Source organism: Aulonocara sp. 'chitande type north' Nkhata Bay, linkage group LG20 (assembly GCF_057382095.1).
Source record: "Aulonocara sp. 'chitande type north' Nkhata Bay isolate Kocher_YH1m ecotype deep benthic linkage group LG20, A_spYH_male_GT1.1, whole genome shotgun sequence".
Taxonomy (NCBI): Eukaryota; Metazoa; Chordata; class Actinopteri; order Cichliformes; family Cichlidae; genus Aulonocara; species Aulonocara sp. 'chitande type north' Nkhata Bay.
The window spans coordinates 34,423,880-34,437,619 of NC_141363.1; the positions used below are offsets into that span (position 1 = coordinate 34,423,880).

Sequence of the window (13,740 nt, forward strand, 5' to 3'; positions counted from 1 at the left end):
AGCATTAATCCTATCAAAATCACCTCCACGCAGAGGGAATGAAGATGTCAGCTCATTACATTTTCTCACTGTCACAGTATTTCAGTTTGCTATTAACAGAGGTGCCTGCAGCAGCAGCTTTAAGCGCAGTACAAGTGTTACGTCCTCTGAGCATTTTGGCAGCGTGGTACTCAAGGGCATGAGTCAGAGTGGTGCTCGACAATCCACTTCATCCTCTTACTACGGCTCACAACCAACCTAACTGAGGGATGGGGCTTAGGCCCATAGCTGGGCAATGGTCAAAACGGAGCTGATTTGGTTTGGGAGGGGGCATATTCATGGGAACTGACTGAGGAATTCCTGTTTGAAAGGCTGAGCTAATCCTTAATTTGCCTGAGGGAATATCAGCAGGATGAGGCCTAAGTTTGAAAGAGATTCTGGAGGACTGTAATTCTGTTTTGTACAAAGCCTGGCTACGAAGAGATGAGGATGGATAAGAGCATTTTCCATCTTTTATTTTTACCGTCTTTATTTTATTGGTTTAACAATATTATATTAGTCATATATACTGAATATTTAGGCTTAATAATAAACTTTTCTTTCCCTCAAGTCCAAAAGTCACTGATGTATTATTTATTTAGACCAATTTATCTCACTGAAGTATGATTTTCAGTCTTGAAATTAAATCATGTTGAATACACGGAAAATAAATCAAGTCTGTATTGCAGTTTTATCCATATTCAATAAACCCAGTAATAGAAGCAAGTAAAATCCCATTTTAGTCCCACTGTTTACAATATTTCTTGCTTAAAATGTTTAAACAGCAGGCAGTATACAAATTAAAACGGAGACTAGAGCATCAAACATCTCAAAATGTTCAAACAATATTAAAATCAAGGTATCTGAATATAATTGTTTTAGCCACTGATAGATGGGCTGGGAAACCCTATGACTAAATTTGCTACCTAATGGTGGGTGTCGGGTACAAAGGCCGTATGGGTTGCTGACTCATCTAAAGCTAGTCAGCAATGAATAGCAGACTGATCACACCCCTTTCTCATTTCTTAGTTCTTCTGCATATTTGTCACACTTTATATAAACAAATTCTAATATTCAACAAAGAGAACCCAAGTAAATACAAAATTCAGCTTTTAAATGGTAATTCCATATATTAAAAGGAAAAAAGCTATTCAACCCTACCTGGCCCTGTGTGGAAAACTATTTTGCTCCTCCTGGTTAAATCATGAATTAAGTGTGATCAACTACATTTTTTTGGAAAGCTGAGTTCAAGTTTATTAGCCACACCCAGACCTGATTACTGCCAGACCCATTAAAGGAGGAAGTCACTTAAATAGAGCCTGTGAAGTCAAGTAGACTAAAGGCAACACATCATGCCACGAGAAAAAGAAACTTGGGAACAAATGAGAAACAAAGTGACTGATATCAGTCTGGAAAAGGTTTGGGACTCCAAGGAAACACGTTGAGAGCCATTACGCACAAATGGAGAAAATATGAATACTGGTAAACCTTCCCAGGAGTGGTCAGCCTACCAAGAGTGCATCAACAACTCATCCAGGAAGCTGGAATAAAATCTAAAATCAGGCCTTACTCACCTCACTTAAGGTTAGAGGTCATGATTCAACAATAAGAAAGAGACAAATGGCATCTAGGGTGAAATTAACTGCTGACCAAAAAAAACAAAAAAATCCCCCTAAAAAACCCACAAAGGCTTGTATTACATTTGCCAAAACACATTTTGATGATGCCCGTGACTTTTGGGAAAATATTCTGTGGACTGATGAAAAAGTCTGACTGTTACATATCAGGAAAAATACAGTATTTCATTAAGAGAACGTCATACCAACAGTCAAACGTGGAGGTGGTAGTGTGATGGTCTGGAACTGCTTTGCTGCTTCAGAATTGGGACAACTTGCTGTAATTGATGGAACCATGAATTCTGCTCTCTGCCAGAAAATCCAGAAGGAAAATGTCTGGCTGTAAGTTTGTGCAACAGTTGGTACAACAAGCAATACGTTTAGGGGGCAATTAGTTGACTATGAGGAAAAAGTAAGTTCCTTTAATGAATAAAATCGTAATATCTTTGTCTAAGTATCAGAAATATGCAAAATGCAAAATCATGGCACTGCAGGTATAATAAAAACCTCAGCACTTTATCATTATTTGATCAACATTCCCATAAGCTTACATCATCTTGGGCCAGTGAACTCATGTCATTTACAGTAAAGCTGCATTCGTTTGCACACATCTACATTAGCTAACATTACGTGTAGCTCTTTTATTATTAACAAACAGTGTGATGTAAATGACAGTTTTAGCACATTATTTCATCTGTGAACATGATTTCTGCCAGAGTCATGTCAGATACTCTAAGGATTTTTATTAGTTTGGAGTTAAACATAACAAACACGATAATCCAGCAAAATATAATCAAATATCTAATTTTTAAACTGAGAGTGCATCGGTGGTAAAAATAACATACAGTGCATGTAAATGTTTATTCATTGAGCCCCGGGAAAGAGCAAGGCAAAATGCAGTAGTAGGTTTAAGCAAATAAGAACCCAGGTGTGTGTGAACCCAGTGTCAAATAAACAGATTTGCCCTCCAGCCTATTAGCAGTGTAACCACACTGCCAGGGATTAGTCTAGGCCAGGGCAGTGAGCCCAGCAGTGACTGGCACATGTCGCCCACAGTCAGGGAAATTGGGCTTAATTATGCATACTGCTGCCAGGTGCTACAACCAGATGCCCTGCTGCCAAATAGTCTACTCGAACATCTTCTCCTCAGCAGAGGCTGAAGCACTGGCCAGAGTTCCCTATGCCTGCTGAGTACTACACTCACTGACTTGATAAACAAAGAAGAAAAAAAGACTGTTAAGATGAAAACATCTAATTGATGTTAGGACCGAAGAGCTATGACTGTAATTAAGCAGTACGTGCTCATCATACACATTGTTACAGGTGAAATTACAGGAGAGCGTGTTTATAGCTACAAAGCAGTATAACGAGTTAGTTGGCACAGGGAAACGTATTAGGCAACTAAATTTCAAATGCATGACACAAGTATGGCACGGCTTCAACAAGTCTGTGACTAACAAGTCTTAAAGCTACTGATAAAGAGAACTTCTTGGTCATGTGGTTTATCGTTTTGACCATTTATGGAGAAGCTTTTCTAGAACTCATAGTGAGCTCATGTTGTATTAGGTATCAAATAGAATTTTATTCATGCCCAACAGCTGTGTGACACTGTGTTTAGGTACATTATTGTTAGCTAAATGACTATGGCAAAATTCATCAGTGAAGATACACAATGCTCCCTGCTTTGGTGATTAGGGCGTAGACATTATACATCTCAAGCTAGCAGAAATATCCCAGTGAGAACAGTGTTATGCGACAGGTTAAGAGATCACCTGAGTTATTACAGGGAATCCTGAGGGGGACTCAAATGTCTCTACGAGATATCATAACAATCGCTACAATAGTTGTCAGCAGACATTACTCTGAACCACAAATGAAAGCCTTGTGGTTCCAATTGTGGTTGTATCCTCTGGGGACTAGGGTTGACCATAATTTCAAGGCAAGCCACATAGTTGCTGCTGAGATATTTTAGCTTGGATCAAAGTGGAGGACCCACTGATCGCCCACTTTGATTAAAGTGCTTCAAAAAGAATTCTTGAGGCAAGAGGTCTTTGAAATTAGTTAAATAAATGAACAGTCTCATTCATTTCAGAAATCCTAACTGTGACGTAAACATTTCAACGAGGCTCGCGAACAGTATTGATCTTGTTTTAGTGCTACCAGAGTCTGAAACGCTTCAAACTGTGTGACAGACATGCAGCAGCTCACCAGGCGACACAGTCTTGATGAAGCCTGATTAAGACTTCATGCCTCATAAATACACCACACTGAGCACTTCACAGTGCAACTGTGTTACAGCAGGAGGTGTGAATATATGTCATATGCCCACTATGATCAGAGCAGTCCAGTGCGAGGCAGCATAATCAAGATGACTTGCATGGAAAGTGCTGGAGGTGAGGTAGGTAGACGTAAAAAAAATGAGATGGAACAAGAATACTTTTAATCGCAGATTCACAGCTGATGCTCCTGCACATGAAACACATCTGAATGTTTGCCCTGGCATCCGCTGAGCCTTTTGCTTGAAAGAACAAGCTCATGTTCAGTTTCAGCTCAAATCTTGTTGGATTGATAGGCAGTTATTTTCTGTTATGCACACAAGCCAATTCTTGAAATTGATTTTCTGTAGAATCCAGTTAGAGTTATTTAAGATTCTCAGTTTTGCTGAGAAGAAATTCGCCAGCACGGTCATTCTTTAAATTTGACACAATGACTTTTAAAATGACTCTGACACTAATCTCCCCTTCTTTGTGGTGATCTGTGGGTGTGAATATGAAAGTAGATGCATTTCTGCGTTTCACAGGTACAGTCTGGTGTGAATCTGCCTAGTCACAGTTTAAATCATTCCAGAGAACTTTGTTCAGTTTCTTTCTTACATTTTGCAGGAAGACCAAAGCAAAGGGGAATTTAAAAAAAGAAAAGAAAGAAAGACTGAGGCAAATTTGTTTCCTGTGTCAACACACTGGGGGCACTGTCATTAATCTGGCTACAAGTACAACATGTTTTAAGTTTGAGGTGGAGTAGAGGTTGGTGTGGGCCCAGCAGGTGGGCCGCTGAGTCTGCTGAGAGCAGCAGAGTGTGAGATAAAAGAGGACGCCGCCTAGAAGGCAAGGCAAATGAAAAGGTCTGGGCGGGGGGCTGCAAGTAGCCAGTGAACACATGTGGGCCTGCACACAACAAGAAAGTTTCTTCTTATAAATTTGGTCAAAATGGGCACACACAAACACAAACGCACACACACACAGAAATAGCAAGCTCATCAACGTTAGTTTATATTTGTCCATTTGCTACTAAACGTTTTTTAGTAGCTGGTGTTAAATACGGTTCACATAAACACATGACCATAAGAGTCAGTGTAGGTGTCTGTGTGTAGCTGTCATATCAACTTCTGTTTCTTTAATGCAGGAAGAGCAGATAGAAAGTGTAAATGACAGCATTTTATCTCAGAAACCAGACGAGTTTCAGGACCACATGTTTTTCCATTACTCCACTGGGCTGTACATAAATCTCTGTAATGTCAGCTGAACCATAGCCCCAAATTGGGGCTATTGATTTGATATTCAAAGTAAAATAAATCTTTTGGAAGTCTCTGAACATCTAGATGTTTGGCCCCCTTAATTATATTTTAATTTCAGACTGGTTCAAAGCAGCCTTTTCCCCACAAAGCTAATGAAGAACCCCTTGACCCACTTGGATGAAATCTATTTTTAGCCAACCAGCACTAGTTTAAAATATGGAGGGCTACATACTGCATGGGAAGGATGCTGTATTTGTCGGCTTCTGCTCCCGCCTCTCACACATATGTGGAATTCATCACTACTGAGTGCCTTTCAGCCTGCTTTCTCAGGCTACACAAACACGAGCCGGAAACATAATGCATAGAGCAGAGCATCCCAAACTCAGATGCTCTTGGAATGCTAACATGGTGGTGTTAGATTTCCCAGCTACCACTGCTCCCTCCTGGGTTGAAGCAGCTACAAATTCTTTCAGTTCAGAGGTCAACACAGGATGAAATGTAACTGCCATGCCTGCTGCTGGCCCAGATTTCTACCGGGAAATGATTTGAGGCTCTTTGTGGTTGTGAAAAAGTAGACGCTACCTTCTTAACACAGACTTTCATGCAAAATGTCTCAAAATGACATTTTGTGAAGAAAGTCCAGCTTTTCTGAAGCACAGCTAAGGACAGTGGGTGTCCAAACCCCGCTGTGAGCCCGTCATTTTGTACACACGTCATCCCTGCAACCCATCTTCACACATACTTGCACACTGGTCGCAATACAAAGAGAAGCTAGAGGAAATAGTGTTTTCAAAAGGACAGTAGGTGCAAGTTCTCCTGCAGCATATATTCTCTCGGCTGACAGCAGCCTGACAGCATGGGTCTGCTTGGGATGAGCCAGAAATTGTGGATGTAATGGGATGGAAAGATCTGGAGTTTTGCCCAAGCCTCTTAAAATGCTAACCAAGTATCAAAGCTGATGATCCTAGCGAGCATTCAGAAAGCAGAAAAACATCCCTTAGGAAAACTATATTTCAAGAGACCTTCGTGAATATCTTAAGCCGATGTTTATCTCCAAACACTGAAAAAGCCCCACTTCTTTCAGTCAACATCTTTCAGACGCATACGGCTAAATAAGAACTCTTAATAGGTGGTCCAGTTCAGTCCAAATGACAGCTCAATTTTCTTTGTAAAACTAAAAAAAAAAGTATAGAAAAGCCCCAGAATGGTCTTTTTTGGGCTGAAATGAATATGAAAAGCACCATTTGACGCTTTGTCAGTGGGACAAAGGACACGGCTGTGGAACTGGGAGACCAACCCTCATCTGGCTAAGCTCTCAGAACGTCTGTCCAGGACTCCATGCATTCCTCCGTTAATTTCCCCTCAGTGGGCAAGCACTTTCCCTGCCAGGGACTTGTCTTACCTCCGGTGTAACCGCTGCAGCTGCTTGTGTTTGGATGACCTGGGCCAGGAAATACTAGTGTTGGTCTCTTCCTGTATACCTCTGGGTTCAAAAAGGGTCATAGGGCTTCTAGTAAAAACTACAGTATGGAGGAAAAACAAGTAAATATATGCCCTAAAATTAGATTAATGTAACTTAAATAGAGTAGCCGCCGCTGTGCTGTAGTACTAAAAAGGTTACACTGTGATCTTACTACTTGAGGAAGCCCTTCCCAGCTCGTTTCGGTGTTAATGGAGCACCATGAAACAAATGTTTGGGGCGGCAGGGGTGTTAAACACGCCGGGGGTCAGTGTCTGTACCATGGCAACGGCTGGGATGCCGCCTCCTGGGAAAGCAGACATTCAGCCGAGCAGAGCTGTACAACAGCCTGCGCACAAAAACACTGCAAGTCGTAACATGCGTTCCATTCCAGAGTACACACACACCCACACACACGCGCACACAAACACCAAGGAATGGGACAAAAGTTGATTAGCTCACTCATCTGCATCGCCTGTGGTTTCTTTCTGCGATAAACGAGTAGGTTTTTCCACTATATTGAATGTACAAGGTCAAATACAAACAGCAACTGACAACAGCAATAACTGTCATTATATGTCATCTCATATAACTGAGCCTGAAAAGCAACTTGAAGTGAGGAAAAGTGTTATTACACAAGTAGAAGTGAACATGGAATCAAGCGGAGGTACAAGCTGACACAACCAGAACAGGCGAAAATTCGCCAAAGAAAGCTGTCTTAGCCAGAGATCAAATCTCCTCTGACGGGATTAAAGGCCTGCACTTTCTAACAATGGATGATGAATGGGTTGCAAAGAGATTTTGATAAAAGGGGGTTGGAAAAAAACATGCACATACAAACCCACAGCCTGTGCCACTGTACCAATCCACTGTAATACCCTTAGATGTATTGACATTTTCATTGTGGAAACTAAATCAAATGTCATGCAGAACAGAAACAGCCCTCCAAAGCAGCCAGTCATAGTCAACACTCATGCAAATTCTTATAAGAGCCTGTCCAGTATTCTCAAGTGTCGCCAGCCAGAAGCTTTTTAGATCCACACACCACCTATTCATTTATTCATTTCCTCCCGAGCCTAGCCAATAATTTCCCAGAGATCCCATTGCCAAACACCGATTGCTCAAGACAAATGAGATGACACAATGGACTCGCCAGTCCGCCCACGGAGCAGTGAGGATGAGACGAGTCAGCCTTCACCGCATGACATTTCTGAATTGGATTTCCAATTAGGAGAATTTAATGTAATAATCTCAAGCAAATCTTGCAGTCTCCACGAAGTAACACAGTGGCGCATCACCCCGAGCTTTGCCTTAACACTTCTCCCTCAGAGGAAGGCGGCTGTTACCGGGAAACCCAAGGGAGCAATTTTATATGATTGACATACACTTAACCACAGACAGGCAACCTGCAGGTTGTATGAGAGGCAGCATTTAGAAAAGCTATAAGCCTTATATTTTTAAAGAGTCGACTCTTTTTCAACAAAAGGACTTTTAAATTCTTTCTTTGCAGGTTTTCATATTGTGTGTAACACACTGTGTAAACCACAGAAACTTCATGATTAAAACAAACAAACATGATCTGTCACCAGAGAGAAAAACAAGAATCAAACTGTGGCGAGCCAATAATGCAGATAACATACAACACAAAATGAAAAATACCTTATCTGATTTTTTTTTTTAATGTTCTCAACATCTGCACAACCTTACAGGGATCGTATACTTCTACTAAGGGCTTGTCCCTTTAGTACATCTTTTAGCTTTACCCAGTGTGTGATTTTGGGTAATTGAATCTGATTATGTCCACAGTCACTATCAATTGCAGACAATACAATGTGGACAAGTATGATAGCTACTTTATATAACTCTGGGCTGTTTTTTCAGTTTTTAATAGTGACCTCATAAATACTGAAGGCTGACAGAGAGAGCAGGAGGAAGGAGAGCTAACTCTTTCTAACCATACAGAGCAGGTCTTTAATAGATGTGACAAACCACATCAAATGTTTACCTCACTGAGGACTTCCTCCAGTGACTACTAAAAAGAGAAAGTCATATTCCTGGTTCACACAAGTCTGAGGATAGTCAATAAGGTTTCATACGACAAAGATTTCCTTATAATAAGATAATTTTGCTAAACAATGAGAATCCAATTGTGAGAAGACTTTCCATCTCCAGACCTGTGACTGTGTTCACGTCCAGACTCTATGTAAGCATTATAATTACTGACACATCTGCAATTCGTTTCTTTAAACGTAATCGTGGGCCGATTCGTTACAGATTTCTTTAGTTAAATTGCATAATTTCCTCTCAGGCTGTTTGTGCACATTACAGTAGAAATGGCAGTAACACAGGAGGTGTAGGCTAACAAAGAAGCATGCCACTGCTTGGGCGCTGCACTGGTTTGGCTTGCGATTGTTTGACAATGCAGGGAAGCATGCAAACATGAAACATCGTTTCTTGCAGTAACAATAAAGGATTGGGTAATATTCGCCAGGGGCAAAGCTGCTGTCTGTCTCCCATGTAGTCAGAGCCACCTCGCCTCGGCTTTCCCCAAGATTACCTGAGCAGACTGGAGAGCGGATGAGAGGAGGCGCCGTGGCCACCGCTGTTGCCGCTTCCACCGGTCCCAGACGATCCGCCAGCGGACTGTCGCTTCCCGGATAAAAGCTTCTCCACGGCAGCCAGGTTTCCCGTGCGCGCCGCTTCAAGAAGCTCCTGCTCCTTTCCCATCGCGGATCCCAGAAAGAAATCAAAGGAGGCGCGGGGAAAAGAAGGAAAAAGGGGAGGGGGGTCGGTTATGGGAGTGAAATTCCTGTGCGAGCCCCTCTTTCTCCCGACCTCAAGTTATTTCTCAGTGCTGCTAAGTGTGAAGGGGAAACAAAAGCTCCCTCCGCCGCCGGATCCGTCCGACCCGATCCACGGGTGCTTCTGGCGCTCACTGGAGTGAAAAGTTTCTTTCAACAGCACGGCGCATCGAACAAACTTCCTCTGACCAGACCACTGAGCGTCGTCCGTCACTTCCTCGAAACTGCCCTTTCTTTATGCATCTCCAGTCCGAAACCCTTCAGACGCACACGCATTCGCACACACACACATTTATACCCCCTATCACCGCCGCCCTTACTGCTTCAATCAGAAGGTGGATGGATATAAGCAAGATGGCGCATTGAATAGAGACAGGCAGGATTTACCCATTCAGTGCTTTTAAGATCTGTTCGCCTCTGACCTCTTGTATCCACAGTAAACGTCCATATATAGTCCCTTAATTACTTACTAAACGCTTTATAAATTACTGATTGGTAGCTGTAAGTATAAATAATACTACTAGTAATAATATCAATAATAATAACAAGAAGAAGAAGAACACAAATTAAGAATAAATATTTATGAATAACTATAACTGTGAATTACTCTTACTATCAATGGAACTACCTGACATTAGCAGCTAGGCAACTCTAATCGTATTAATTCCGGTCAAATTAATAAATGTTTTACAGCATTTTGTCCAGTGAAAGTAGATAATCTGGGAAATAACAAGAGAAAATCAAGGAATATATAATGCTTTATTTATTTCAGACAGAAGCCACTTGCAGCCTGAATATTCACTGAATATTGCGCTGTAATTAAGGGGCAAAAAGACAAAGCAAAATGAAACGAACAAACAAATGAACGAACATGACCTGTTTATTCCTAACATCTGAACGTTACTTCCATAGTCCTTCGCTGGTTGCTTCACAGAAGGCGGTGTTAATAAAGTTCGTACAAAACGGAAACGGAAATGCGTATGCTGTGTTAGCAACATTACCAGGGAAATTAGCCATTTGATGCATCGTACCTCTTACTGTAGGTGGTTACGTATTTATATAATCCGTAGCTACTGCGTTCATTAGAATATACTTTTGTGTACTGGGGTATATTATATCAATCAGGCATGTGTTAGCCCCCGCTAGCTTCTAATTATCGTTAGCTTAAATTGACGGCCAGACTGTTGCCGCTGCTTTGTTGACGCCTAGCTGCGTACAGGGTATGTGCATACTGGTTTGTTTGTTTTTTGTAAAGTTTTTATCCACACACTGCTATTAATACTAATGTACCTAATTTCTGGGCTAGCTAGCTAAAACAATTAAGTAATTTAGCCAATTGTAGCTAGCTTTTTAGAGTTGGGGTAAGTATCTCATCAACTTCTTTGATATTTGCAGAATCTAAAGTGAAATTAGTAAAATGGCAGACCCTGCACGTATCAAGAGTGATGATGCACTTAAGAGGACATCTCCTACCGACGAGGAACACATGAAGTCAGAGGAGAGTGAAAATCCTTCAGCCACAGAAAAACCTGCAAATGAAAACCTAGAGACATCGTCGCAAGATCAGCCTAAAGAAAATAAACATGTGAGTTTCGGAGCGTCATTTGCATAAGTTATTCAAGAAAGAGGTTAGAAAAGAAAAAGTGGGATAAGTAGGGCGATGAAGAAAGTAAACAGGAGTACTGGAAGGCTAGACGCACTGCATAGGCTTGTAGTGAGATGTATGTGAGGAAGGAGAAAAAGAACTTGAATCGACTGGTAGATGGAGAAATCAAGATGGAAAGTATTTGAAGAAGGTTAGGGCGATTAAGGATAGAGATGGAAATATGGTAACAAATGACCCGTGGATCTAGAGAGAGGAAATGATTGGGTGCCAAGGGAGGATTGCTGTTACAGCATGATAAAGCAGGAGTGGCAGAGAAGTAGGGAGCAGATAGAAGAGAGGTGGTTGGAGAGAAGAGGAATCAAAGTCAGTAGAAGCAAACAGAATATATGTACTTGAATGAAAGGGGGATAGGCTTAAAAGTGAAGATGTAAGGAGCTGAGGTACTGAGTGTGTCTATAAATATATGGGCTCAGCCATCCAAAGCAATGAACCGTGCAAAACGGAAGTGAACAAGGGAATGCAGCCATGGTGGAGCGAGTGAAGACGCTTGTCAGGGGTCATTTATGCCAGAATGATAGCAGCAAGGGTGGAAGGGTTACACGATGGTAATGAGACCTGCAATGATGTGTTGTTTGGAGACAGTGGGGGTAACAAAAAGACAGGGGGTGGAGTTTAAGGATGCTAAGATTTTCTTTGGGAGTGACCAGTATGGACAGGGCTAGACATAAGTATATCAGAGGGTCACCTCAGGTTGAGTATTTTGGAGACAAAGTTGGAGAATCAAGGCTGAGATGGTTCTAATACCTACAGAGGAGGGATGGTGGATTTACTGGACAAAGGATGTTAAAGATGAAGCTGACAGATAGAAGGTAAAGAAGAAGACCACAGAGAGGTTTATGAATGTAGTGAAGGAGGACATATACGAGTTTGGTGTATAATAAAACAGGATGAGATGCAGGCAGATGATCCACTGAAGAAACCCCTAAAGAGAGCAGCCAAAACAAGAATACCCTAGACAGTTGGTTGACAAACTTAAATGTACTGTTTCAGTTCCATTTTAAATAAATATTGTATTACAGTAAAATTAATGTTACATTAAAAATCATTTAACTGACCATATGTATACTAAAAAGTTTAAACCAACAAAAATCCTAAAACCTGAATGATCAGATTTGAATTTTTAGGTTGTCATTTGTGTTTTTGTTATGTGGTTTCACAGTGGTGTCTCTGTCTTTGTAGTATTTCTGAATAATTTTGTCTTCCACTGGATAGGAAACACCAGGGGGAGAAGATGAGGAAGAGGGAACCTCTGGCCAGCCTCCTTTGAAAAGGTTAAAAGTGGAACCTGAGAAGAAAAAGGAGAAGCGGCACAAGGTTGATGAAGATGAAATACAGAAGATGCAGTAAGATGACCTTTTTAATCTCACAGATCATCATTCTTATTCTTGAAATCATGTAATTTGCGAAAATTCGCCATAACTCCATAACATTTTCAGAGTTTTGGTGTCATCATTTTCTGAAGAGCAGCTGAATCGCTATGAAATGTACAGACGTTCTGCATTCCCGAAGGCTGCCATTAAAAGGGTAAGGTTTTTTTTTTTTGTTTTGTTTTTTTTAATAATAATAATAGAGGAAGTATTAAAAAACCCTGAAAATGTTGTATTGATTTGATGTCTCTTATTTTAATATTCTAGCTCATCCAGTCAATAACAGGATCATCGGTGTCCCAGAATGTTGTTATTGCCATGTCTGGTATTGCAAAGGTCTTTGCTGGGGAAATTGTCGAGGAAGGTTAGTTGGAGGATTTAAGAAAACCGAAGTCACCCAGACTATGAGGTTGTATGAATTATAGTTTCATGAGGTGTCTTTGCCTTTACAGCTCTGGATGTTTGTGAGAAGTGGGGAGACACACCACCACTTCAGCCCAAGCACATGAGGGAAGCAGTGAGGAGGCTGAAGAGTAGAGATCAGATTCCCAACACAAAGTACAAGAACATTCTCTTTCACTGACACACCTGAGCTGCAGATTGTATGAGGATGACGGATAAATGCCAGTAATTTAATAAGTGGTGCAGAGCATACGGAAAACTCACCATGAAGCCACTTAACACATCTTGCAGCCAAGTAGGCAGTGACTGCAGTCCTGAAGAGCAGTCAAGGCAGCTGCTAAATAAAGCTGAGTTGTCATTCACCCCTCAAAGTCGGGGTAAACGTTTTTCTCATCATTAAATTGGTTGCAACTAAACAGTGAGAAATGATGGTTTTATTTAAAACATGTTTTATATTTTAATAGTCAATGTTTTTTTCTTTTTGACTGAAACATTTTAATGTGATTAGGACCAAGCTGAAAATGCAAACATCATTTTTAGTTTGATTCCATATTTAAAAGCCTTCGAATCATTTAAGACCCTTCTTCTCTGTAGCCAATAGTATTAGTTGTTTGACCATGAACTGGAATTGGAAATAGTTTGAACTCAAGACAGACTTGATGGAAAACTGGGTGCTTGACATTTGTTACTTCAGTTTATATTTTTGTGCAGGTTGTAAACAAGAAGATAAATTCTGTTTAAACTGTATTTGTAAATATTGTACTTTGAGATTAAAGTCAAGTTTGCATTATACTAGTAAAATGAGCAGAATGATACTTTGAGTTTTTTGCTCAGACAGCGCCATAAATTCTCTGATACATTGTAACATACAAACATGCATTCAGCTGAAAAAGATAA

General features: G+C 40.8%; 2 protein-coding genes across 9 annotated transcripts in view; one reads left to right on the forward strand and one right to left on the reverse strand.

The window, feature by feature from the left end:
• anks1aa (ankyrin repeat and sterile alpha motif domain containing 1Aa) overlaps window positions 1–9,806 on the reverse strand; it is a 64,613-nt gene extending 54,807 nt beyond the window's left edge. For 5 of the 7 annotated variants that reach the window (XM_086276266.1, XM_086276261.1, XM_086276264.1 and 2 more), the window contains exon 1: window positions 9,165–9,803. In XM_086276266.1, coding sequence (XP_086132392.1) covers window positions 9,165–9,334 — 170 coding nt within the window. In that variant the 5' untranslated portion in view covers window positions 9,335–9,803. Of the gene's footprint in view, window positions 1–9,164 lie in introns of all 7 variants that reach the window. The other 2 variants (XM_086276265.1, XM_086276259.1) reach the window with 2 other exon arrangements.
• Window positions 9,807–10,314: 508 nt separating this feature from the next.
• taf11 (TAF11 RNA polymerase II, TATA box binding protein (TBP)-associated factor) lies at window positions 10,315–13,633 on the forward strand. 2 transcript variants are annotated; one of them, XM_086276298.1, is made up of 6 exons: window positions 10,315–10,447; window positions 10,804–10,993; window positions 12,287–12,417; window positions 12,511–12,598; window positions 12,709–12,805; window positions 12,894–13,633. In XM_086276298.1, exons 2-6 carry the CDS (start codon window positions 10,826–10,828, stop codon window positions 13,022–13,024), a joined length of 615 nt encoding a protein of 204 aa, XP_086132424.1. In that variant the 5' UTR covers window positions 10,315–10,447; window positions 10,804–10,825; the 3' UTR covers window positions 13,025–13,633. The 2 variants fall into 2 exon arrangements, with proteins under 2 accessions (XP_086132424.1, XP_086132423.1); XM_086276297.1 differs by having other exon boundaries at window positions 10,371–10,628.
• Window positions 13,634–13,740: the final 107 nt, after the last annotated feature.

Excerpts from the sequence above, each read along its gene's own strand:
- taf11 (XM_086276298.1), top strand. The coding sequence starts at position 10,826 with ATGGCAGACCCTGCACGTATCAAGAGTGATGATGCACTTAAGAGGACA. Across the intron at positions 10,994-12,286 it reads AGCCTAAAGAAAATAAACAT|GAAACACCAGGGGGAGAAGA; the intron begins GTGAGTTTCGGA and ends TCCACTGGATAG. Across the intron at positions 12,599-12,708 it reads CGAAGGCTGCCATTAAAAGG|CTCATCCAGTCAATAACAGG; the intron begins GTAAGGTTTTTT and ends TTAATATTCTAG.